Source organism: Mesocricetus auratus, unplaced genomic scaffold (genome assembly GCF_017639785.1).
Source record: "Mesocricetus auratus isolate SY011 unplaced genomic scaffold, BCM_Maur_2.0 Super-Scaffold_100676, whole genome shotgun sequence".
In the NCBI taxonomy this organism is placed as follows: Eukaryota; Metazoa; Chordata; class Mammalia; order Rodentia; family Cricetidae; genus Mesocricetus; species Mesocricetus auratus.
In genome coordinates, this window is record NW_024429266.1 from 111,830,006 (window position 1) to 111,857,094 (window position 27,089).

The following is a 27,089-nucleotide window of genomic DNA, read 5'->3' on the forward strand; positions in this document are numbered from 1 at the left end:
CACCAGAAATCACACTTTCCACTCGTGAATCTTAAAATGATATAAATATGTAATATTTCACAGTACTCAATTCCAACTGACTTTATTTCCTTCTCAAAAAGGGCACAGAAGGTATTTATCAACAGCCTCCACCCTCTAACGCTGTAGGGCTTGGGGGGGGGGGGGACTATAGGATTAGTTTATCCTTCAACTTTAAAGTAAATATTCCACACATTACAACACACAGGGGGAAACTTAATTTTTCATAAAACTGCCTTTAAAACATAGGAAACACATTTTTTGAGAGCTTTTAAATTATTTAAGAACACCTACATCACCGGGCGGTGGTGGCGCATCCCTTTAATCCCAGCACTCGGGAGGCAGAGGCAGGCAGATCTCTGTGAGTTCGAGGCCAGGCTGGACCGACAGCCTCCAAAACAATACAGAGAAACCCTGTCTCGTAAAAAAAAAAAAAAAAAAAAAAAAAAAAAAGAACACCTACATCAAAGTTTCAAATGTTCCCAACTTTGAAAGGAGAAATTAACTCATCACTGAAAATAACAGGGTAACAGGGTTAATTTGTTTAAAAAAAATTTAAACTTTCAATTTTTGTCTAGCTTATTTTTTTTTCAAATAGTGTCACAGAAACATCTTCAAATTGGGATCCTTTACAACAGGTGAAAAGGTAGTTTTAAAATTCAACTGTCTGAGAAGCTGTAAAACAAAATTGGAATCTGTTTAGAGAAATTGTTTCTCACCATGTTTTGCTTTGCTTGTTTTTGTTTTCTTTTGGTTCTTCGAGACAGGGTTTCTCTGTATAGCCCTAGCTGGCCTCGAACTTGCTCTGTAGTCCAGGATGGCCTCCAACTCACAGAGATACACCTGCTACTGCTGTGTTCTTGGTAAAAATTAAAAGTTTACTTTGGAACTCCTGCCACATGGTTTAATAAACTGTTTTCTAGAATTGTTTTAAATAGTTGTGGGAGGGTTGGTTTTGGTTTTCGTTTTTTTGTTGTTGTTGTTGTTTGGTTGGTTGGTTTTATTTATTTTTGTTTGGGTTTTTGTTGTTGTTGTTGTTGTTGTTGTTTGGTTGGTTGGTTGGTTGGTTGGTTTTTTCGAGACAGGGTTTTGGAGGCTGTCCTGGAACTCGCTCTGTAGACCAGGCTGCCCTCGAATTCACAGAGATCCTCCTGCCTCTGCCTCCCGAGTGCTGGGATAGAAGGCGTGCGCCACCACCGCCCAGCTTAATCAGTTTCACTTGAAAGACTGGCCAAGGTAGTTTCAAGGCAGGAAAACGGCTGTAAGCAGAGGTGGACGGCCTAATGGTGGTTGGAATCTCACCTTGAACCGAGACTAGGGGGGCAGCAGAAGGAAGCCCCAACACGCTTGCCTTCTGGGGGAAGCCTGGAAGGTTAAACCCCAGAGTCGGCCCCGGGCAGGGGAAGAGACAGCCCACCCAGGGGGCCGCCTCGGGAAGAGGCCGGGGTGCCATCGAGCTCGCGGGGCGGGGGCCCGAGGGCGGCGGGAGGCCTGGCGTTGGGGAATAGGCCTCACTCCCGACCGTGAACCCTAAGACGCCGGCAGCGCGGACAACGCCGCCCCGGGAAGCGGGCCCCACCACCCCAGGCACCGGGACTACGACTAACCTCACACTTTCCGCCTCGGCCGGACCAGCAAAGAGCCGCTGACCCCACATGCCAGGCGCTCCTGTCGCCCGCCCACCGTGCAGGCCAGCCCTCTGCCGCTCTTACCGCACGAGCTTCCGCACCTCCGCGCCCGCACTGCGCCTGCGCGTGCCTGGCGGCGCCGCCTCGGCGGAGGGGGCGCGGTGGCCGTCACGTGACCGAGCGGCCGCCAGGCCTCGAGCACCACGAGGCTGACAGGGCCGCATGCTGCCGCCGCCCACACAACTCCGAGGGCCCGTGCGCCTCCTCGTGCGCTGGGGATTTATAGGACGCGCCCCCTCCGCCCCCACGCACCTGCCGGCCAATGGCTGCCTCCTCTCACCAGTGACGTAAAGCTGTGGCAACGTGGGCTTGCGTGGGTTTTCCGCGTGTGTTCACGGGGATTGAAACCATAAAGAAGAAAAAAGGAAAAAGGAAAAAAAAAGTCAAAATTGGGAGGAACCAGATGCTGTTTCCCCAAGGTGGGACAGAAAAAGCTTGCCAAGTGGACAGTACCCTTTTCAATTGCTTGGGGGTGGGGTCTTTTTTGCTCAGGACATTAAGAGGGGAGGGGAATTTGTGTAGCTGAGCTATCCCGTTTAACGCCAAGTGTTAGACACGTGACCCAAACTTTGCACACCTGAAAACCATCTCTTGATGATTTGTTTTGCAAAGCTGCGAACTGAACCCAACTCTTCCCGCAAGGTCAAACCGTTGAGCTACACCCCAGCCCTCCAATTATTTTCTAAAACTTGAAGTGTAATTTGCATTAGCTGCAGATACCAGTATTTAATATGTTTGTGCACTATTGACGTCATCCCCACAATAAAACATTTCCATCAGCTTAGAAAGTTTCCTCATGCCCATTTACAGTAACATGGCTCTCCTTCCTGTTTCTGGATACTGAACGTTAATCTTAATTTTCTGAAATTGTTAACTGGATCATATATAATGATCATTTTTATCTGCCTTGTTTCAAATGGCATGGATATTTTAAGATAATTCCATCTTTTTCTTCTATAATATCACTAGTTTGTAACTTTTTATCCCCTTCGCACAAGTCCACTGTGGATACATAATACTTTTTCTACATTTCTGTGGACATAGGGATGTGTCCACTTTAGAATTGTTTTCTAAATGGTCTGCAAGTTTTTGCTTAGACATGTTTTCATTTCCTTTGGGTTTGTGCCCCCTAGGGTTTGGCTAAATGGTAGAGAAGTATGTATAAGAAATTGCCAGACTGTTTAACAAAGAAGCCACACTAATTTATAGTGTCACCGTCAAAGTGTGATGGCCCTTGTCACAAGTTCCCCTCTCTGCCCTGCTGACTGTGACCTCATGACACTCCAAAGCACCAATGAAGTACTCTCATGCCTTTGGTGTGTGCTTTGTTCTTACTCCTAATAAGAGACCTTGGAGGCGATGCCCGAGTTCAAGCTTCCTACCTGCTTGACTGAACCTTTGTCTTGGTGACTGTCGTCCCACAGAGGACCCTTCAGAGGCATGTCATGACTCCCTTTTCCAGGACCCATGAGTATAAGGAGCCCTTTCATCTCGTGTTTCTCTGGAATTTACCCAGCGTTACTGGAATGCTTCTTAAAGATTCCACATGGAGGACTCGCTCCCCCTCAGCGTTTTCCATAGGATTTGTCTGTTTTGCATTAGCAAAATAAAGGGAGGTGAGGCATGGAAATATTTACATTCCCAGTAACTATAGGGTCTATGGCAATAGCAACGGTCACATTCCTAACAGTCTCAATTTCTGTCTTCATTCCTCTATCCCTGTCTCTCACACTCACACTGATCAGTCACAAGCACAAGCTTACTGGTCCCAGAAAGAAATTCAACTTCCTCTCACGTTTTTCTGCTTATTTTAATTTATGATCTGATCTCTATTATTTCCTCTTCACTATTTAGTTCTCTCTTTGTTATTAACTCCACAGAACAATGGGTCTCACTGCAACATTTCCCCACATGCATGGCACTGTCTTGATCCCAGTCACTCCCCATTCCCCCTGCTTGCTTCACTCCCTGATCCTCCCTCTCTTCCCTGATAGGCCTTCTACTTTTATGCCTCTTTTTCTGGCTTCTACATGAGAAAATCTGCATTTGTCTTTCTGAGTCCACCTTATTTCTCTTAAAATGGTGATTTCCTGTTCTATCCATTTTTCTGCAGATGACATTTAATTCTTCTCAAACTGAACTGTACTTCATGGCATAAAACAAGGCCTGATTCTTTTTGCATCCCTTCATTTATGGGTATCTAGGCTGAGTCCATGCCAGTCACTGTGAATAGTGTCATGACATATGTTGGTTTGCAAGTGCCTTGTTTTGTACAGTAACTTTAATTCTTTGGGGGTATAAACCCAGGTGTGGAATAGCTGAGCCAAACGATAGTTCTGTTTTTAATTTCTTAAGACTCCTCCAAACAGATCTCCAAAAAGACTGTGTTAATTTGCATTCCCAGACTGTACTCCATCACATCCTCACCAACATTTGTTGTGCTTTGCTTTCTTGATGATACCCATTCTGACTATGAAAAAATTTGCAATCTCAGTGTAGCATTGATTTGTATTTCTCTTGAGGCTAAAGGTGCTGAACATTTTGTTGTTTATACTTCCTTACAGGTTGGCATGTTCAGCTCATTTTCCTAAGTACTGACTGGATTGTTTTATCTTTCTGTATTTTTCTACTTTCATAACATAATGGCTGGAACCACTAATTTGAGATCTTCCTTCTTTGATGATATAACATTTGATGTCATAAGTTTCCCTATAAATACTACTTTATCTACAGCCGAGGAATATTGTTTTCATGTTCAGTTTTTTTTTTTTTTTTGGTTTTTCGAGACAGGGTTTCTCTGTATTGTTTTGGAAGCTCTCCTGGAACTCGCTCGGTACACCAGGCTGGTCTCGAACTCACAGAGATCCGCCTGCCTCTGCCTCCCGAGTGCTGGGATTAAAGGCGTGCGCCACCACCGCCCGGCATGTTCAGTTTTTTTAAGCACCCTTTTTTGAATGGTTTAATATGAGATAAAGGACTGAATGAAAGTTATGAACACAGTTATGAGAGACTATAAAGCTCTTTTTCCAGTTCTAACTCAGCTAGAGTTTTCGTTTTTTTGCTGGTAAAGAAGTACATAAACATATATTTAAGAGTAAAAGTATAATATCCAATATGAAGTGTCACAGCTTCAGTTTTGAATGGTTGTTCTAACTATATCAAAGTTCATTGAAGTGTATAGTCTTTGGATCTAGTTAATTTTGATGTGTAGTGTTTTTTTTTGATTTGTAGCTTTTTATAATAAAGTGTAAAACATTTAATGCCCCATTTATTTCTGTCTGTATTTATGCTGAGTAAACCCAACAGTAGCCATCAGCTTGAGAACCCACTCAGTCCCCAAAGCAGGAGGCCTCAGCAGCCCCAGTCTAGGTGCTAAAGACCTGGAAAATTCCTGGACAATGCTGATATGGAGTCCATATTAGTACGCAAAGAAGCTCACGTGTGATGCCTGTCTCGGTATCAGTCAGGGGTGGAAGCAGAGCAGCAGCAGCAAGGGCGGGCGGCTGGCGGACAGCTGGCGGGCGGCCTGCAGGAGGGTCACCCTGCTTTCCCTTGGACCTTTCTGCTCTGCCCACTTTGAGGAAGGGTCCTACCCCCCCCAGTTAATCCTTTTTTGGAAATACCCTCATAGACCATCCAGAGGCATGTCTCTTAGCTGATCCCAGATGCCACCAAGCTGACAATCAAGATCTTTGCACCTTACCACCAAAACAAGACCCCAGCTTAAAAAAGAAAGAAAGAGAGTTGAGAATGAGCCTTCTGGGGAGGTAGCTCACTCAAACTAGGAGGACCCTAACTTTATCTCCAGCACCCCCCAAAACAAAAGAAGCCAGGGACAATAAGACATGCTGGAATCCCAGTGCTAGGTAGGCAAAGCCAAGAAGATTCTTGGGGCTGTGGGCAGCCAGCCTAGCCTGCAAGGTGACTAGTGAGGAAAGACACCCTCAGTTGACCTCTGTCCTGCATACACATGTACCTCCCATTCCTACACATATAAAACTTTTTATTAAAAAATACTCTAACCAGTGGGCCATAATACTTTTGATCCTTTTGAATCTATGTTAATGCAGATCCTATGTCTTGGTGTCCTTGATTGAAAATGTGATCATTAACCCTTATCCATGGAATACTTTTCCTAGCAAATATCTGCCCCATAAGGATTTTCAGGGGATACTGAGGTTCCTTCTTGCACTGGCCGGTTTTGTGTGTCAACTTGACACAAGCCAGTCACCAGAGGAAGGAGCCTCAGCTGAGGAAATGCCTTCATGAGATCCATCTGTAAGGCTTTTCCTCATTTAGTGATCAATGGGAGAGGATCGCATGCCATGGTGGGTGGTGCCATCCCTGGGCTGGTGGTCCTGAGCAAGCCATGGGAAGCAAGCCAGTAAGCAGCACCCTTCCTTCCGGGGCCTCTGCAAGCAGCTCCTGCCTCCAGGATCCCGCCCTGTTTGAGTTTCTGGTGTGGCTTTCTTCAATATGAACAGCCATATGGAAGCATAAGCCAAATAAACCCTTTCCTCTACAACTTGCTTTATGGCCTAGTGTTTTGTCACAGCAATAAAAACTCTTAAGACAGCCGGGCGTTGATGGCGCATGCCTTTAATCCCAGCACTTGGAAGGCAGAGGCAGGCGGATCTCTGTGAGTTTGAGACCAGCCTGGTCTACAAGAGCTAGTCGCAGGACAGCCTCCAAAGCCACAGAGAAACCCTGTCTCAAAAACCAAAAAAGAAAAGAAACCCTAAGACACTTCATGGAGGGATCTGGAATCTCCCCCTTCCTCCTAGAACCAAGACTGAACTGCCTTGGAACTGGTAAGTAGGTAAGAAACTGTGGAGTTTGGATGGTTGCTTGGTTTTTGTTCTTTCTATATTCATTACCCAGACCTATATGAGCCTTCTGCTTGCCAGTTACTACAGTTGGGGATTTTGGTTTGTTGTATTATATTTGTTGTGTTTGAGAGATGAGGCAGGAGTAGTTGTACACCTCAAATATCTTAACTGTCTTTCTGTCTTTCCCTTTGGATCATGAACTTTAATCAGACTCATGCTTTGTTGCCCATTCAATTACATTAAGCCTCTGACAGTCAAATTCCCCGACCTTTATTCCATTATTGATCTGCTCTGACAGAGTCCAGGATAAAGGCAGTATCTTCCACTAATTCTATACTGTGTTGGTCAGACCCGCTTAGTTTTCTTTCCAGGATATTCTCAGCTATTGCTTGTGTTAAGACCCTGGTGGTGGCACTCGGGAGGCAGAGGCAGGCGGATCTCTGTGAGTTCGAGGCCGGGCTGGACCGACAGCCTCTAAAACAATACAGAGAAACCCTGTCTCGTAAAAAACCAAAAAAAAAAAAAAAAAAAAAAAAAAGACCCTGGTGGTGAGTATCATCCAGACAATCTCTTCTCCAGGTTTTTTTGTTCTTCAATTTATTTTTATTATTTGGAAATTTCACACAATGCACCCTGATCATATTCACTTCCCAGTCCCCCCAGGTCCACCCTCCCACCCTAGGGCCTCCCCAGTAAAATAAAAAATATACCAAGTCTAATTTGTGTTGCCCATATACTCATTGGAACATGATCAAACTCCCAATGGCCAGCCCCTTAGAGATAACTGAGTCTGCTGGCCTTAGGAGGAAGAGGCAGGCAGATGTCAGTGAGTTCAAGGCCAGTCTGGTCTACAAAGCTCTACTCCACGACCGCCAGAAGTCGCCAACTGTGAAGAGCTACACTTCAGGATCCCAATCACACTTTTTAAGGACTCTCTTCCATGGCTTCCTGTCTACACTGGGTTTTGTTGTTGTTGTTGGATTTTGGGGGGTGGGATGAGGCTGGAGAGGTTGTCACAGAAGCCATCAGTGTCTCTCACCCTGAATTATTCTACAGTCTCTGATACCACTACAAAAGATGCGTCCTTGCCCATAGCAGCCAGTAGCAGCGCAGATCATGGACTTCTGCACAGTCTCCAGCAGCAGCAAGGACCACGGACATCATCAGGGTCTCAGGCAGCACAGACCACGGAGTTTCTTTCAAGAAGACCCAATCCAGAAATGAACCATTCTCCATCTGGGACATCCTACCATTGCTCAGAGTCAGGGAATGGTGCAGCCAGGCAGCACTTGCCTGAGCTCCAGGCTGCTGTACACCAGCGTGCCAGCTCTACTCGGTAACTGTTCGCCACGTTCCCACACCTGCTGCCACTGCTGTGTCCGTAGTTCCGCATCTTCCCACCTGGCATGTGACTCCGTTCTGCCATCTTTCCCGCCTCTCCATCGCACATTTTATCCATTGCAGTGGGATTGCAAAGTGCAGTGTGTCACTACACACACACACACACACACACACACACACACACACACACACACCAAACAGCTTTACATGCAGATACTTAACCACAACGAGCCATTGGTCTGGTTCAAGGCCTCTGGCTTCGGAAGCACGGTAAATCCTGAGTGATCGCTGAGAGTCATCTCAGATATCCTGTGCTTTCCCAGGGTCAGGGTGAGCGGCACCTTGAGACTTGTAGGTCTTACCTCCGGGAAGACAGGGGACTAGCACGACTCAGCAGAGACAAGTTCTCTGGCCCCCACAGCCAGGCTGCTTCTCCTGTTTTCAGCGCTTCACAGCCGAGTCTCTGACCGCCTTCTTCAGTTCACCTCAGTGACCTCTGCAGTCGTGGCCTCCGCACGGCACCACTTCCGCCTCTCAGGGCCCCTTTCCGCTTCCATGTCATCTTTCCCACCACCTGCATCTCCCCTCCTCATCCCACGCTGTGATCTGGCGTGTTCTCGAGATCTGCTCTCAGACATGTCTCCTGGGTTCCGGCCAGGGCATCACCATTCTCCTCAAGGAAAGACTGCTTCCCAGTGGGGTGCACTAAGACCTGACCCTGATTATTAATATGGAGTCTGTGAAAGCGAGCAGGAGTGAGTTTTGAGAAGGACAAGTGTCACTTTTGTCATACAACTGCCTTAGGTTCTTTTTTAATTAAACTTTCACTACATTTAGGTATGTGTATGTATGTGTGTGTATTTATACACAATGAGCAAGTGTGTAAGACAATGTAAAAAGTCAAATGATTTTAATAGAAACAGATTTATAATTTTAAAATACAATTTTTAATTAAAAATATAAATTAACATTCCAAACTTTAAAAAGCAAAAGCTAATGGTTTTAACTTTCCATTTTGAATGAAAAACTGACCCATATGTATTTGTTTAAAACCTTTAATAATATCCTTAATTTTTTTAGATAGCCTACAAAAGTTAAATGATAAACTAAAAATATTTACTGAGATTTCAGAGTTTTGATCATATGAAAATAACACATATAACTCGCTACCAGAGAGCAAAAGCATACATATGCTGAGGGAGGAGTTCCGTGGCTTCCAAGTGAGCCTGGGCCACACCGTAGACTATATTTAAAAAGCAGAGAAAGTGCTAAGCCATGAATTCTGACAAAAATAATTTCACTTCACCTGTTTCAGTAAACTAAGCAAAATTCAAAAAGATATATTTATACAATAAGAAAGTACACAGAGTAAAAGAAAATCAACTTAAATAAATGCATCAGGATACTGGCTTCAGTTTGTCCAACAGACTTCAAGAATGTTTTTTACCTCGTGACGGTAGAGCTTTTCCTTTCTGCTTAGCAACTTTTTCCACTTTTATCTGTAAATTTAAAGCATTTATTGATTAAAAAAATGTTAAATTACCCTAAACAAAGGCTGTACATACCTGCCAGTCATGTCTTATTTAGCACAGCCACACCAGATTTACTAACTGCTAAATACTAATGCCAAAATCTGACTATTAAAGGGACATGACTGCATTCTTTAAATGATTGGCTTTAGCTTTTTAGAAGTTTGATAAAAGGAATAAATAAATGAATATTGCCTTGGCTAAAAATAAATATGAAAGGTCACTGGAATGTTTCTAAACGCTTAAAACCCTGACGGTACACGCAGCCTATGTGTGCTCATGCAGTTACAGAATAAACGAATTCAGCAGGATCATCTGTGGAACACAGGCACCGTTAAAGGTGAGTTCCTAGGATTCACAAGTGGGGACCATAAGTGGCAGCTGTCTACCTCTGAGAAACAAGAACCTTTCCATGACAGTAGGGACTCCCCATACCACAAGCACACCGACTTCTTCCTCATCACTGCTCACGACAACGTCCAGGTACAGCATCACTGCCTCAGACTTTCAAGGGGACAAACAAAAAATGCAGGGCCCAAAAGTGGAAACAGGACCTTTGCCCTTAAGCGGCAGAAGAACATCAAGAACCAGGGAGGAGGGGTTAGTGGTGCACACCTTTAATCCCAGCTCTTCAGAGGCTCAGGCAGGTGGATCTCTGTGGGTTCGAGGTCAGCCTGGTCTACAAGAGCTAGTTCCAGGACAGCCTCCAAAGCCACAGAGAAGCCCTGTCTCGAAAAACTAAAAATTAAAATAAAAAAATAAAAGAAACCCAGGGGAAATGGAACAGGGATATATATGATCAAAATAAATTATACACATGTATGAAATTCTCAAAGAATAAAACATACATTTTTAAAAAGAAACCAAAAACAGGTCAGGAGGAAAGCATAGCTCAGTGGCGGACACTTGCCTAGCAAGTACCAAGACTTAGGTATGATTTCCAGCGGAAAAGAGGGGATGAGAAAGGGCAGGACAGAACAGGAGCAGACAAAGCAGCGGAGAGAGGAGGGAAGAGAAGGGGAGCAAGGGAGAGCAACTAGCAACTAGCAGCACCTGGTAAAACCAGGTCATCCTATCTGTCAAATTACAAGTGACAAATTCCCGGTAATAAAATCCAAGTAGCCTACCTACCACATTCTCCCCTTTCTCCTCTTTGGTTGGCAACCACACTCAGACACCATGCCCTCGTTATCACTCACACACTGTCAGTCATCAGGTCATCTAAAGGGCTCTAAAGAACACCCCATGCGAAGACAACTAGCTTTTTAAGGCGTGGGGGTGGGAGGTTGTTTCGTTTATGTTTGAGTTTTGTTTTTCAATTCAGGGTTTCTCCGTATGTCCTAGGCTGTCCTGTCCTGGAACTCTGTAAACCAGGCTTGCAGAGAACTCAGAGATCCGCCTCCCAAACACTGGGATTAAAGGCTAGTTTTTGTTTGTTTTTAGTTATATAAAGTCATAGGTTTCGTATTGGCATTTGTGTATGCCCTTTGTTTATCCTCCTCACCCCCATGTCCCCTCCTGCAGGCCCCTTTTCCCATAGTGTCTCCTCTGCCTCAATATCACCTGTATTCGTCCTCTTTTCTTGTTCTAAATAGAACATCTGAATCCTACCTCTGTCTTTTATCAGACACTTAGGACAGCCTTTCATTTGTTTTGTTTTGTTTCTTTTAACCACAATATAGATACTTCTCAGGATTATTCAAAAGTATAAGTAAAAATCAAAGGTAGAAGGAAATGTATTTAATCAGCATTTAGTAAGATAGGTGTGGTAATTCAAATGGAAGCTCCCCAGCAGCCTTGGGCATTTGAATATTGGTCACCTGCTGGTGGTTGTTTGGGGAAGCTTAGGTAGGAGGTATGGCCTTGCTAGCAGAGGTCTGTCACCTCACCGGGGATGGGCTTTAAGGTCTCAAAGGGTTCACACCATTTTGAGTTAGCTCTCTTTGCCACCTGCTTGCAGTTGGGTGTGTGAGCTCTTAGCTGTTCCAGCCACCATGCCTTCGCTCCCCCATAATGGACACTGACCCCCTCTAAAACGCTAAGCCCAACTACTGTCTTCTAAATTGCCTTGGTCATGATGTTTTATCACATGAATAAAACATTAATACACTAGGCATGGTGTCGTACACCTATAATTCCAGCACTTGGAAAACAGAGGCAGGAGGATCAAAAATTCAAAGTCAGTCTTTCAAATATATTGAGTTTAATGTCACACTGAGCTACCTAATACCCTGTTCCCCCAGCCTCTCCCCAAAAACAATCAATCTATATATAAGTGGTCAACAAATGCTAGACTCTTTTTCATCTCATTTAAGCCTTTCCCTGAGGCAGGGCTGTAAGCTGCTATGCTTACTGCTGCCTGTGGTAGTCCTTGGTCCCCTAGTTCCAGGATACCTTTCCAGCTGAGCCATGTAACACTCAGTATTCTGTGACTCCTGAGTGCCAGCATACCTGTCCCATCCGATCTGTCAAAATGCCTACAAATACCTTACCAATAATCTTGAGAGCAGACAGTAAACCATGTTAGCACAGAAGCTTCAACTGTCAAAGCCAACTTCCTCTAACCTTTAAGAATCCCCATACCAAAGTTCCAAAGAATTAGGAAAGAACAGAGGAACACACAGCCTTGTTCTTGAACCAGGCCCCACAACATCCCAAACACTTACCTTTTCCTGGTGTCGTGTTTCAAAGTAGGCCTCATGATCCTCTTCAGGGTTCTTAATGGAAGAAATCTGAGTGCTTGGACCTACTAACATGAGAAAAAAAATCCAAGTTGTGTATTTATAACATTACATGCCCCCCCCAAAGGAGACAGAGAGCAGGCAGAATTCTTTTACACCAAGTAGTAATAGTTTATTATTCAAACCAGAAATGGCTCAGTGGTCCTCATATTAAACTCTTTCTCGGCAAGAATTCCATCACAAAACAAAAGCAATTTTTAGTGGTAAATATTCTCCAAATATTCAACTGGCTCCTATTAACTAACACTACATAGCTATTCCATATGGGTAACCTAGAGCTAGACGCAGAGCTTATACCTAATTCAAAGTCACTGAGATGTAGAGGCAGCAAGAGTTAAAACTGGATGCCAGTCTGGGCTACCTGCATAGCAAGTTCCAGGCTCTCATAGGCTAGAACACTGTGTCAAAAAGTAAAAGAGAGGGACAACAGATGGTTTGATAAGTTGCTTGCCACCAACCTGACAAGTTGCATTTACCAGCACCCACATGATGGAAGGAAAGCACCAATCTAAGCAAGTAGTCCCCTGACCTCCACATTGCACACTTACCAACACACACACACACAGGAAGTAGTCCTCTGACCTCCACATTGCACACTTACCAACACACACACACACAGGAAGTAGTCCTCTGACCTCCACATTGCACACTTACCAACACACACACACACACACACACACACACACAGGAAAGTAGTTCCCTGACCTCCACATTGCACACTTACCAACACACACACACACACACACAGGAAGTAGCCCTCTGACCTCCACATTGCACACTTACCAACACACACACACACAGGAAGTAGTCCCCTGACCTCCATATTGCACACTTACCAACACACACACACACAAAGGAAGTAGCCCTCTGATCTCCACAAGCACACCTTCCCACCCCCAACACATCCACACACACATACTCTTATTTTCCAACTAGAAATCCATGTTATACTTTATGAGATAATCTATAGCATTGTTCACTACGGAGGCTGTCTATAGGCAACCATAGAAATGATACTAACTGCTTTGAAAGTTCCAGAACTAAGACAGTTTTAGCCATCTTTCGTGGTGTTTATTTTGTAAAATTAACCAATAGCTGGTCTATGTTCCCATAATTTAAAATCGTTTTTTGTGTACGTCTGTGAATGCTAGGGTTGGGTTGAGCTCACTGCATGGCCCCACCTTCCTTGGAATTGCAACATTCCTTCCAAATTGAAACATTGCCAGCACGAGGGAGGAGGAGCTTTCTCTCTACAGCCAGAAGGAAATAGGAGGTAAACAAAAGGTCACCAGTGGGGAAAACAAGATTCCCAGGATTCAAAAACACGTAAACAGCTGCTCCAGACAGACAGTCAAACTGTGGAAAGAGATGCCTGAACTGTGGAGTTCCCGGGTGCAGTTTTCCGCCAGCAGGGGGCCCTTCAGTTAGTATAGCTGCTTTTGAATTATCCCTGCTCCTCATCACCCTAGTAAATACTCATGGGTTCACTAAATTGGACACTGGTGCAATACTTACTCTGGCCTGTTGCCTGGGAAGCAAACTAAAGTTCTATATTGTTACTACACCCAAAAGTACTTCTTGTAACTTCATTACCATCTGTTAGTGTTTGTAGAGAAGAAGTAGATGGCATTTGCATGGTGCTTATGAATGGGTGCTCAATGTCCAAAACTGGAGAGTCCAAAACTTCAGCTGAAGGTGCACCTGCAAACAGAAGATACAGCAAATGGAAATCAACGTTCTATTCATAAAGATACAATCAATTCATCATTTCTACTGTGAAGTAGATCAGAACACCAGCAGAACTGTTAGGGAAAATTCTGTTCATTTTAGCTGGCTACAGTAGCACATACCTATAATCCCATACTTAGGAAATGAAACATTATGCTAGCTTAAAAAGCACATTGAGACCCCTAACTCAAAAAAAAAAAACCACCAAACATGAATAAGTGTAAAAAAAAACAAACAGGAATTTTAACTTTGAATTATTTTTCTTTTCTGTGTATGGATGTTTTGCCTGCATATATGTCTGTGTAATGTGTATGCCTGGTGCCCAGATGTTGGATACCCTGGAAATGGAGGTATAGACAGTTGTGAGCTGCCATGTCGATTCTGGGAATCAAACCCAGGTCCTCTGCAAAAGCAACCAGTGCTCTTAACCACTAAGCCATCGCTCCAGCCCAAGGAATTTTTATTTTCAATTTTTACCTATTTAAAAGTATTTTTGCTCCAGGTGGTGGTGGTGCATGCCTTTAATCCCAGCACTCAGAAGGCAGAGGCAGGCAGATCTCTGTGAGTTCAAGACCACCCTGGTCTACAAGAGCTAGTTCCAGGACAGCCTCCAAAACCACAGAGAAACACTGTCTCGAAAAACCAAAAAATTAAAGTATTTTTGCATTTCTCAGAAACTTTTCCACTGAAGAAAAAAATCTTAGAAGTTACTGTAACTATATGAGGAAAGAAGTATCAGACCTAGTATAGCTCTGAAGTACCAAAACAAAGCATTCAGTAAGAGTTGAGCTGAACTTCTAACCCACTCCTTACTAGAAAGCCAGTGAGCTGCTCAGTGTTTATTCATGCGACACAGACAGGAGTCATCTGAAAGGGGGAGCATCTGAGGAATTGGCTCCATCACTTTCCTAGGGCATGTCTGTGGGGTCCTTCCTAATCAGAAATGATTGATGATGCTGGAGAGATGGCTCAGTGGTTAAGAACATTGCTCTTCCAGAGATCCTGAGTTCAATTCCCAGAACCCATTATCAAGTAGTTCATAAATGCCTGTAACACCAGCTCCAGGGAATCTAACACCCTCTCCTGGCCTCCAAAGGCACCTGTACACATGTAGCTTACACAGGTATACACCTAAATAAAAATAAACAAATTTATTTTTTTTAAAAAAAGAAATGATTGGCTTTGGCAGTATGGCAATCACCTTTAATCCCAGCACTCAGGAAGGAGAGGCAGGTCAATCTCTGAGTTCAAGGCCATCCTAGTCTACAGATCAAGTTCCAGGACAGCCAAGGATACACAGAAACCCTGTCTCAAATTTTTTAAAAATGATTAATTAAAAAATGACTGACGTAGGAGAGCCCAGTCCACTGTGGGTAGTATCACCCTGGGCAAGCGGTCCTGGGTTGGTTATATATTTGGAGATTTTTTGGTTTTGGTTTTGTAGTCCTAGCTGTCCAGGAACTCACTGTGTACAGCAAGCTGACCTCAAACTCACAGAGATGCCCCTGCCTCTGCTTCCCCAGTGTTGGGATTAAAGGCATGCATCCTCCTAACTGAAAGTCCTGGGTTGTACAAGGAAGATCAAGCCGTGGGAAGCAAGCCAGTAAGCGGCATCCCTCAGCTTCTGCTCCAGTCCTGCCTCCAGGTTGCTGTGTGGCCTCACTCAGTGATGGAGTTTCATCTGTTTGTTACCCTTTCCTCCTCAAGCTGTTAGGGGCAGTGTTTTATAACAGTCAATAGAAAGGCAAACTAGGACAACTAAGTATGAAAAATGAAGGAAACTCTTTCTTCAATGAAACATACACCACCCTCCAGCTACAAGCCACAAAGGCCAACTGCTAAAGGCATGAACTCTTGAACCAAGAAGGAAGCTACAGAGAAAAAAATAAAACCATCCTATCTTCCTCACAAACCACCTCCTTGTAAACGAACTTCCAGTTTAACTGGATGACAAGCTAGCCTTACCTGCTAACGTAACAGAAAAACTGCTTGTTCTTCTGATTCCTGCCCCCGCCTATCTCCACCACTCCCTCCTGTGACAGTGGGGACATGGGAGGCTCAGTCCAGCTGGGCCCGTAATCCTCACTTGCTGCATGGGTTCCTGGTCTCCAGCGTTAAGGGCTGGCCTCGCTTGTAATTTAGTCTCCAGGTGGATAGTTCCTGGTGGTCTCCCATTTGTTCACTGCAAGTGCAGATTCTACCAGGCTCCAAGGCCTGTCTCTTCCCACACAGAATCTTCCAGTACTGGAGACCCATCTTCAGCTATGCTGGGGGGGGTCACCTTAGCCCCACTACCATGGGTTTCGAGGCAGACCCATCATCTCACAGCTCAGCTGTCTGCCCAGACGTCCTGAGATCTGGGAATTATGGACTGCTTCCACATTGTAAAGGAATCAAGTCCTGGCCAGAGAGCACCATTGTCTAGAACTCTACAGGGCTCAGAGCAGAAGCCTCACCATTCCTGGGTTCTCCTTCAACAGGACAGAAACTTCTCATGGCACCCCCTTTCCTTACCACCCACTTCCCTCATGAGTTTTGGCGATTTGAATAAGAATGGCCAGTAGGCTCATGTTTGAATGTGTGTCCCATGTGGCCTTGTTGGAGGAAGTGTGTCACCGGGATGGGTTTGAGGTTTCAGAAGCCCGTGCCACCCCCAGTTAGCTCTCTGCCTGCTGGTTGTGACTAGAGATGTGAGTGCTCAGCTGTCCCTATAGCCTTCACTCCTCCACCATGGACTCTAACCCTCTGCAACCATAAACCTGAATTAAACACTCTCTTTTATAAGTTGCCTCGGAAATGGTGTCTTACCCAGCACCAGGAAAGAAAGGTGAAAGGTTTTCTTTCTTTACACTGCAGCAATTTGAGGGATAAATACTAGAAAGGCCAAGATGCCAGGTCACCACCACTATTCAGAAAAGTTGTAAAACTACTAATAAAAGGATTTGGAAGCACTGGAGGAGGCAAAAATATCAGGGATTTTGTTTGTTTTTTGTTTTTTGCAAACTATACTGAAAAATCTGTCTAAAACTCCCAAGACTGAGGTCCCACATGATAAAAGAACTCCAAAAAGTCTGGGTTCCACATGTACTCTCACACATATATATATATACATGTGCCTACACATAACATACACACAATGCATTAAGTATAATTTTTAAAAGTCTTTAAAGATTAAATAGAAATAAGAATTGTGTGGGCCTTCTAGAAAAGTAATTTCAGGATTCCACTTGTCTACACAGAAGGGCACAAATAAATGAAGATAAAATATTATAAATTATTAGTTATTTCTATATCAATCTGCATATTCAATATGCTATTGAAATATTACAGTGCTTTCATAAAAAAATTAGGCCAAATTTCTGAAAAGTTTTAAAAATAAGTTAGGAATATTCTGAAGTAGTAAAATTAAATCATAAGTTAATTCATTATTTTACTCTGAGCCTCCAACAATGGAAATAGTATGGTGGCTACGCAGACGTGGACAGGAATGAGGCAGCCCCAGGAGGACTCTCTAGGCTGCACCCTGTCCTGCTGGCTGATGAAGAAGAGCGGCTGATGTACTGTCTCCACTCCTCATCTGTAAGTACAAGCGGTACCCTATCCCACAGGCTCACTGTGATAAATAAACGAGGAGCGGCCAGAACAGTTCGGAGCTCCGCAGAGCTTCAGCCTCCATCCTCATCATTAGTGGGTTTCCTGAAGCTGCTAAATGAGCCTCAGAAAACCATGCACACCCGCCCTACAGAAAACTTTGCTTTTGTGGTTTATAACTTTGTAAAATAAGAAATATGTAAAAGTATCATAACTGTGACAAATGAACTTAAATACCAAAGCCTACCATGGTATGATAAAAAAGATTGAGTATATGTCATACTGCCACACAAAATAACAAGTATGACAGAGTATGACAGCATCTCCTAATATTTGAGTAAGAATGGCAGTTGAACAACCAGCCATAAATTTGAACAAAATCTGAGCTAGCTATTAATATTTCACATGTTCATAAAAATAAATTCCAGCTGGGTGGTGGTGGCGCACGCCTTTAATCCCAGCACTCGGGAGGCAGTGGCAGGCGGATCTCTATGAGTTCGAGGCTGGGCTGGTCCGACAGCCTCCAAAACAATACAGAGAAACCCTGTCTCATAAAACCAAAATAAATAAATTCCAGCTTCATGAAAAAAAGAAATTATATTAAGATAAAATGAAGAGATGTACATTTATAAAAAAATAAAACAGGAAAACCTAGTTACAAACTTTAAAAACGAAAATCAGGAGCTGGGGAGACGGATCCATTTAGAGAGCACCAGCTCTTCCAAAGCCTGTGTGCTCCCTGCGCCACGTCAGAAGGCTCATAACCTGGGTCTGACCCCGCCTTCTGACCCTGAGTACATATGCACACAGAGGCACAGACACACAAATAAAAATATTTTAATCTTCAAATCAAATGGTAAATGGCATACTGGAGAAAAATAGCTGCAAAACAAATAAAATATTATTAGTAACATTAACATTTTAAGGACTTGATATAAGCCGATGAGAAAAGATGAACAGGGAAAGGCGAGGAAAAAATGGAGGGGAGGAGAGACGAAAGACCAGGAGCATTACAACAGCAAGTTGTACACAATCAAGTAACAAGTAACTATATCATATCAAACAAGAGTTTCATCCAGCCACTTCAATAAATAGGGACATGAACTCAGGTTTAGATTAAGCATTGCAGACAGAATCTTTTGTGTTTTGTATGTTTTCTATAATAATACATTGTATAGTGCAAAAATTTTTTTGAAATAAAAACCAAATAAGGGAATTTTTCTGAAAAAAAAAAAGACTATAAAATGCTAAATTAGGCCTGGTAGTGGTGGCTCACGCCTTTAATCCCAGCACTCAAGAGGTAGAGGCAGGCAGATCTCTGTGAGTTTGAGGTCAGCCAGTTCCAGGACAGGCTCCAAAGCAATACAGAGAAACCCTGTCTCAAACACGCCCCCCCCCAAAAAAAGTAAGGTTTCGTTACTGTTAGTACACCTTGTGCCAAGCTCACACTTCAAATACTTTCACTTACCAATGCCACTGTCATCGAGGCGCATGTAGCCTTCTGCCAGTGAGCTGAAGCCAGTTAAACCTCCCATTGCTGCGTAAGGAACGTCGCGTCCTACTGGTTTGCCCTGATCCAACCTTTCCTGCCGTGTCTCCACCACTGTGTCGTGGGCATATGCTGGTTGGCCGCAGCCACAAGTGAAGGAGCTGTGGAACCCTGAGCACTTGGAGCCTGAGTTGAGACACAAAGGGTAAAATGTTAAGCATAGACGCTAAGCGGCCCAGACATGTATCTTAGCCAAAGCTGGCTATGGGTGTGTCCTCTGGCCCTGCCTGCATCTCTTTATCTCCAGCCAAAGCTATTCTTACAGAAGCTGAAGTGGTTAAGGGGTACACACTGACCGGGTGGGGGCGGGGGTAACGTTTCAAAAACCAACGGGGCCCAAAGGACACTCAAGAAAAAACTGGAGCGCCAGAGATTACAAAGCACTCTGAAGGCTGAGACAGGAGGATCACAACTCTCAGGCCAGCCTATTCTACACAGCAAAACCCTGCCTCTAAAAAACAAATAAAGGCTGGAGAGATGGTTCACTGGGACACAAGTTCTTGTCTCAACACCTACATGATGGATCACAACTGTCTGTAGCTCCAATTCCAGGCGATCTAATGCTCTCTTCTGGCTTTGGCCAGCACCAGGTACATACACACACACACAGACACACACAGACACACACGATTTTTTTAAAACAGCCATATTGGAATGGAAACCTGAATATATAATGCAAAATCTTTCCCTGCTCGAACCACTTCTACCTGTGTATGGGAACTAAAGCTCCTAAATTTTATACAACTCATTCCATACTTGGCAGATGAAACGTGTACTCCTGCCATTGTCAGAAATTTCTGTGGTTGCGCATACTTTATCCAGAATGCTCGAAGTCAGAAATGCTTCAGATCTGGTTTTGAATTTGCAACTCTACAAGTAGAGTTTACCGGCTGAGCACCCATAATCAGAAAATCTGAAATGTTTGTCAGGCTGATGCATCTTTTTCACTTATAAAATCCCTCCTGTAAACGTCTGTAAAGAATTAATATATGTCTGTGGGTGTAGCTCAATGGTAGACATAAAACCTTCATAAGACCTTAGGATCAATCCCCAACACCAACCCCACAGCAAAAAGGAACCAAGTGGTTTAAACTCTCATTAAAAACATTGTTATCGGGGATAATGGGGGGGGGTTGGGGGGAGGACACGGGAGGAGGGGAGGGAAAGGGAGAGGGACCTGGAACTGACTTGTGAAGCAACCTTGTTTCTTATCTAAATTTAAACTGGAAAATAAAATTTAAAAAAAAGCCTTTTTAAGAAATAAAAAAAACATTGTTATCAGTTTTTAGGTTTACTTACTTTTTTTTATGTGCATGAGTGCTTTGCCTGAATGTATTAATGTGCATGATGTTTGTGCCAAAAAAAAAATGGGGCTGGAAACTGAACCTTAGTCCTCTAAAAATCAGTGTTTTGTTTTGTTTTGTTTTACTGCAGAGCCATCCCTCCTGTTATTGACAACTTTTAATCAGAGCTGGAGAAATTGGCTGCTCTTCTAGAGGACCATTTAATTCCCCACACCCACATGGCAGCACACAGCCATCTATAACTCCAGTTCCAGGGATCTGACGCCCTCTTCTGGCCTATACCTACACCTACACATGTGATGCACAGACATGCATGTAGACAAATCCCATACACATTACATTTAACTTAATTTTTTTTAAAAATTCTTAATAAGGTGGTATCTAGAAATTCTTTAAATTCTATCCCTATTACTTAAACTATTTAAATTCTATGACACTAAAGTTTATTATTATAAATCATACCAAGAACTAAGTATCTATCCATTGAATTTTGCTTTGTAGCTAAATAGTTACAAAGACTCATTAAGTATTTAATAAAGGTATTAAAACAGTCTGCAACTGTGTATAAGATGGAACTTACAGGCATTGCATGCGAAGCCAGGCTCAGCACTGTGCTGGTCAGCAAAGTGCTTGCACCTACAGCGAACGGGCTGGGTACCATTCAGAGGCACGTAGTGGTAAGCCTTGCACCTGCATCCAGGTACTCGGCAAGGCAGATCAATGGGGCGCTCCTGTGGAATCGTTTCAAAGTCGGTTTGATGCTGTTTATACCTTTAAAAAATAGAAACACAAACACAATTTGGATTTTGTTAAACATTACAATTTACTGTCTATTAAACACATATGTAATTATTTTGATTCTGGTTTTATCTTTTGTTATTCATATTAATAAGGTAAAAATAACCGCTCCCGCGTTCTGCATTTCCATCAGCTTTGATCAGTAGTCTTCACTTTATCAGACTTTAATTTTTGGTTGTTGAAGATGTTTCATAATCATGTAAAGGAATATAATTCCCTTAAAAATACTCATCATTGCCGGGTGTTGGTGGTGTACGCCTTTAATCCCAGCACTTGGGAGGCAGAGGCAGGCGGATCTCTATGAGTTCGAGGCCAGCCTGGTCTACAGGAGCTAGTTCCAGGACAGCCTCCAAAGCCACAGAGAAACCCTGTCTCGAAAAACCAAAAAAAAAAAAAAAAAATACTCATCATTGCAGTTCTTTAGTCTGGATGCATATCCTCAATGGATGAAGACGTTCCTTTTATGGGGACTGTACTAGAAATCAAACCCAAGACATCATGCATGCTCAGCAAATGTTCCACTACTAAAATATAACCAGCCATACAAAACAGCTCTTTATAAAAAATGCTTTCTACCAAGTGTAGTGGTACACACTTGCAATCTCAGCATTTAGAAGGTGGAGGCAGGAGGATCATGAGTTTGAGGCCAGCATGGGCAAGACCCTGTCACAAAATTAAGGTGTGAGGTGAGTGGTGAGGTGGCTCTGAGGGCAAAGGCGTTTGCTGCCAAGTCTAATGTCCTGAGTTTGATCTTCTGGACCCACTGACCTCCATGCATGTATACATACATACATACATACATATATACATACATGCATAATGAATAAATAAATATAAATGTAAGGTTTTTAAAAAATGGTTTTCATCAAAGTACATCACTTAAATTTTAAAAAATTTTAATATGATTTACTTAACTATAATTTAATTTTAACTTTCAACATCAAAATGAATTAATAATATTGATAAAATATTTTTTTGGTTTCCGAGACAAGGTTTCTCTGTGGCTTTGGAGGCTGTCCTGGAACTAGCTCTTGTAGACCAGGCTGACCTCGAACTCACAGAGATCTGCCTGCCTCTGCTTCCTGAGTGCTGGGATTAAAGGAGTGCGCCACCACCACCCGGCAGAGAATATATTTTTAAGTTGTGTGTTTTAGCTTTACATACACATAAAATATTAAAATAAATAAATTTTTCAACTTTCTAAAAAGGGAGTGCTACAAAATAACCAATTCCATTTGATGTTTCAAGAAACTTTAAAAATTCCATTCTTTCACCCTAGAAATTCATTTTGGAAAATACAATCACGTAAGTAGTTCCACATATAGATAAGGGTTTGGTATAAAGGCAGTGTTAGCAGTAGTACATGTACTAGGAGGTATTTATGTATAAACAGACATATTTGTAAGCATAAGGAAATGGGCAAATCCATTACTAGAGGGCCGTCATTTTATCTAAAGAGAGTGAAACCTTCTCTTTAGATAAAGAACCTTCATAGAGTCACAATACTACATGTAAAATATTTACAAGCTGGAGGGGTGAAAGCCAAGGCAAGGGCAGGAATTGGTGTCCTCGCTCCCGTAACCCGCCTTTCTGCCTGGCACACATCTGAGTCTCACTCACATCTTCAAAACAACAGTGAACACCGCTGGATGAGCTGGGACATGGAGAAATTATTAAAAACCTGCCTTGAGATTACTAATGGCCGCATGCATACATATTTCCTGTGATTTGATCAAGAAAAAACAGGGCTATGTTTTACGCATGCACGGAATGTACAACTAAATAAACAATGCAAAGAGAAAATTATACACATGAAATGGAACATGCTAACAGCGGGCTCTGGGTGGTGAGCGCTCTGCTTTTCTATACACCCCCCATTTTCCTTAATAACCATGTCTCGGTTTTATAAAAAGAAAAACATACGTTAGATAGGAATTTCATTAAGTGATGAATACCACAGAGAAATTTCTTCATCGTAGTTGGGTTGGATTTTGAGGGTCATTTTCAGGCTGCTCAAATTCCATGTAGAAACTGGCATTGGATACTCACAAGCATAAATTATAAGACTACTACAAATTTGTCCACCCCTCAGCTTTGACAGATATCAACATGTTCCCATCATCCTTCAGTCCTCCACAGTGCTTTTAGTTATTTTTTCTAGGTAAGTCTGAAGCCAATCTATACACATTACTCATCCTAGCAACTGTCTAACAACTTCTGGCAAACTGCAACTCTGTAAATAGCAACTAGACAAAGAGTCTCTCAGAAACAGACTTGGAAGAAGCAGGGCGGTTTCCCTTCAGCGGATTCCTTAGAACGAAAAGTTCAACCTGGTCCCCAAGAATAGGTAACTGGTTACGTAATTGTTTTTCCTTTTGTACTTTTTACAAAGCAATTTGGTCGTTTTTTATATTTACAGCTGTGAGATGATAGAAAAATCTGAAGGAATGCATTTGCAGAGCAATTCAAACAACACACATTATGACTGGCCCTTCGTATCTCTTCTCTCAGTGATGTTCTTCAATACAACCATTTGAAGTCAAAAGAATGTATGTGTTTTTGTTTGTTTGTTCAAGGTATGGGGCCAGGTATGATGGTCACGCCTGTCATCCCAGTACCCAGGAGACAGGAGAAGCATGAGTTTGAGGATTATACAGCAAGTTCCAGGCAAGTCTGGTAATGGGACCCTCTCACAAAGAATTGAGCAAACAAATGTAGAAGGAAAAACATCAACTCTGAGGATGTGAAGAATGATTCACAACCCTGACGAGACATGGGTCTATTGGTGGATGAGTAGCCTGACCAGCATGGGTCAGTGCGACCACCCAGATCCTACCTGTCTAATAATGGGGCCAGTAGATGCTACCTTCACCACACAGAAAGACCCCTGGAAAACATCATCCTCTATTTTTCCCAGTGACAAGACAAGAGCTGCTCATGGTAACAGACTCTGTGATGAGTTTTAACACTGTATGAAAGTTTAGTACACGTTTAAAAACCTTTACATAGTTCTAGTGTGTTGATGACGACATCAAATGTTTCTTAACCATCACACTGTTATTTATAGGAGGAAGATATGTTTTTGCTACAGATTTCATTTTATAGCCATCCAAAAATTAGCCATAAAGTGGGCTGGAGAGACAGCTCAGACTGGAGACAGCTCAGCGGTTATGCGTGCACACTGCTCTTGCAGAGTCTGGTTCCCTGCACCTACCTCAGGCAGCTCACAACCATTTGTAACCCCGATTCCAGGCAGATCTGATGCCTCTGGCTTCACAGTCACCTGTACTCACATGCATACAGCCTCCCAGAGACACACACATATACATAATTAAAACTAAATTTTTTTAAAAAGTAAATGATACAATATCTTACCTATGTGTACAAAAACACAGTGTCTCTGGGCCGACAAGTTTACAGTCCATTCCTGTTGGTGACCGCCAGCTCACAAATAATCTGTTCTGTAAACGCATGGGTAAGACTTTTTTCTTGTATTCTTCATACTCTTCGGGAGTAAAAAGTTTCCCTCCATCATCCTCACCAACAATTCTACAACAACAATAAGTGTTGCTTTTAACCCTTGAGTATTTTCCAGGCCCAAAATACTCAACTCTAAGATTAAATTATTCTTGTATATTTAAATGAAAAGTGGCTTTGACTTTGGATTTTTACTTTCAACACAAACACATAGCGAAATTGCAAACAGTAACAATAAAACTTTTGCTTCTGATGGAGTTCAGCTGTGCCACCCCTCCCCCAAATTTGGCAAGCATCTTCTTGGGCAAACAGCCAAAGCAGGAATGAGGAATGCCACTCCCACCACCCCAAATATTCTTCCTTGAAACGGGTCCTACTCCTCATTGAAGAAGGAGCCTCCCTTTACACACACACCTGTCTCTGTAGACACAAGAGCACAGTGACAAACTAGACAAACAGGCCTTGCTAAGTTCCCCAGTTCATTGCCATTAGGTCATACCCTGCTGTCCTTCAGTCCTATTTCTCTCTGGCTGTCCACCATTCCACAGACTTAAGCATAAAGGTACAGGATGCCACATAAAAACTAGACTCAGTAGCATCTCCCTTGTCAATCTTCCTTTTTATTTTAGGTACTTTAGCCTTGAACCCAGTGATGTCTAAGGGGGAAAAAATCTTTTCTCCATTCTCTTCCCATATAAAAGATTGTAGGTAACAATTTTTAAACATGACTTTGCTGATGGTGGTGGTCTGACTGAGAAATGTCACCCATAGGTCCCTGCATCTGAACACTTGGTCCCCAGAGGGTGGCATTGTTTGCTGAGGCCATGCTGGAGGAGGTGCACTGTTCAAGGCCGCCTGTAAGAGACTATAGCTTTCCCACTTCCTGCTTTGTCTCTCTCCGCATCCCCTGTGCAGACGAAAAATGATCGGCCATCTTCCCGCTCTTGCTACCACGCCATGCCAGGCCATGCCACCCCCCTACGATGGACTCTACCCCTCTGGAGCCGTAAACCAAAATAAATCTTTCCTTCTTAACTTTCTTTTGACCATGGTATTTTATCAGAGCAACAGAAGGCTTATCAATGGATTATCACATACTCATCTCAGCTTCTTTTTTTTTTTTTTTTTTTTTTTTTTGGTTTTTTGAGGCAGGGTTTCTCTGTATTGTTTTGGAGGCTGTCCTGGAACTCACTTTGTAGAGCAGGCTGGCCTCGAACTCACAGAGATCCGCCTGCCTCTGCCTCCCGAGTGCTGGGATTAAAGGCGTGCGCCACCAACATTCTAAAACAAACACTCATTCTCCCCCATTGAAAGCTAGATCCTAAGCCAGACGTGGTGCCCTCCCGAAATCTCATCTAAAATGGCTAAGGAAGAAAGATGAATCAGAGGCCAGTCTGGAATACCCAGCAAGACTCTGCTTCAAGAAAAGAAAAATCTTGAGCTTGAACTGCTAAAAGTTACGTTTTCATCCTTTTAAAAACAGTACCTAAAGTCAGGCAGTAGTGGTTCACATCTTTAATAGCAGCGTTCAGGAGGAAGAGGCAAACAGATCTCCTTGAGTTCAAGGCCAGCTATACAATCGGCATAATCTTCTCCCTTGATTTTTAATGAGCTTTTAAAAACCTACAAATAAAATTTCACATACTGAAATTAATCAGCCCAAAAGCCTGTCTATCTCAGTGAACTTCTACAGTATTAGAATGGCCATTCAGAAGCTGTAGCTTCACACTAGATCTTATACTTACAGCATGGAATACATTTCTATGCACTTATCTACTGAGAAAACAAAATACCTGGGACAGAGTAAGGTCTAGAAAAACAGCTTCCTATCCTCTTCCGTGTCTATCTCCACTGCCTGCGCTCAGTCTTCTCCCTTAATGCTTACCCTTTCTGGTTCTCCCCGGTTTTTTGTTTTGATTTTTCTCTCCTTTCCTTAAACACGCTAGAGACACAAAAGTTTTTTTAATGAACTTATTCTGAGGTAATGCTTTATTATAGCCATTGAACAATATCAACAGGTTCCAGAAAGATCATAGGACAAAAGCTAGAAAGTGTTGGTGTTTAAATTCAGACTTCATTGCATGTCCATCATCTCCAGGTCGTCTTGTTCACTAGCTGAATTGAGTCACTGAGTCTGAGTAAGTCTGAGACCCAGCTTCCCTAGTACAGCCCAGGTGAGGTAGATGCTAGTGGGCCCACCTTCTGACATTTTGAGTAGAAAGACTGAATACTCCCACCAGACGCCTCCCACCCAAGCCAAGTCAAAATTAAAGAAAACTGGGGAAGAAGCTTTCTGTTTGGCATTCTTTCTCCTTCCTTTTTTTTATTTAAATTAGAAACAAGCGCCAGGCAATGGTGGCGCACGTCTTTAATTCCAGCACAAGGGAGGCAGAGGCGGGTGGATCTCTGTGAGTTCGAGGCCAGCCTGGTCCAGGACAGCCTCCGAAACAATACAGAGAAACCCTGTCTCGTAAAACCAAAAATAAAAAATTTAAA

At 43.0% G+C, this 27,089-nt stretch overlaps 2 protein-coding genes across 6 annotated transcripts in view; both read right to left on the reverse strand.

Moving 5' to 3' along the window:
* Positions 1-1,708, reverse strand: part of Stk31 (serine/threonine kinase 31) — an 84,730-nt gene extending 83,022 nt beyond the window's left edge. The window contains 1 exon segment of the mRNA XM_040737074.1: positions 1,626-1,708. Coding sequence (XP_040593008.1) covers positions 1,626-1,675 — 50 coding nt within the window. The 5' untranslated portion in view covers positions 1,676-1,708.
* A 7,209-nt stretch (positions 1,709-8,917) lies between these two features.
* Fam221a (family with sequence similarity 221 member A) overlaps positions 8,918-27,089 on the reverse strand; it is a 30,511-nt gene continuing 12,339 nt past the window's right edge. For 2 of the 5 annotated variants that reach the window (XM_021223617.2, XM_013126018.3), the window contains exons 2-7: positions 24,492-24,665; positions 20,899-21,089; positions 18,934-19,140; positions 13,740-13,847; positions 12,072-12,154; positions 8,918-9,375 (exon numbers count right to left, since the gene is read on the reverse strand). In XM_021223617.2, the coding sequence (XP_021079276.1) occupies positions 9,307-9,375; positions 12,072-12,154; positions 13,740-13,847; positions 18,934-19,140; positions 20,899-21,089; positions 24,492-24,589 (756 nt within the window). In that variant the 5' untranslated portion in view covers positions 24,590-24,665 and the 3' untranslated portion in view covers positions 8,918-9,306. Of the gene's footprint in view, positions 9,376-12,071; positions 12,155-13,739; positions 13,848-18,933; positions 19,141-20,898; positions 21,090-24,491; positions 24,666-26,079; positions 26,217-27,089 lie in introns of all 5 variants that reach the window. The other 3 variants (XM_040738779.1, XM_021223615.2, XM_040738780.1) reach the window with 3 other exon arrangements.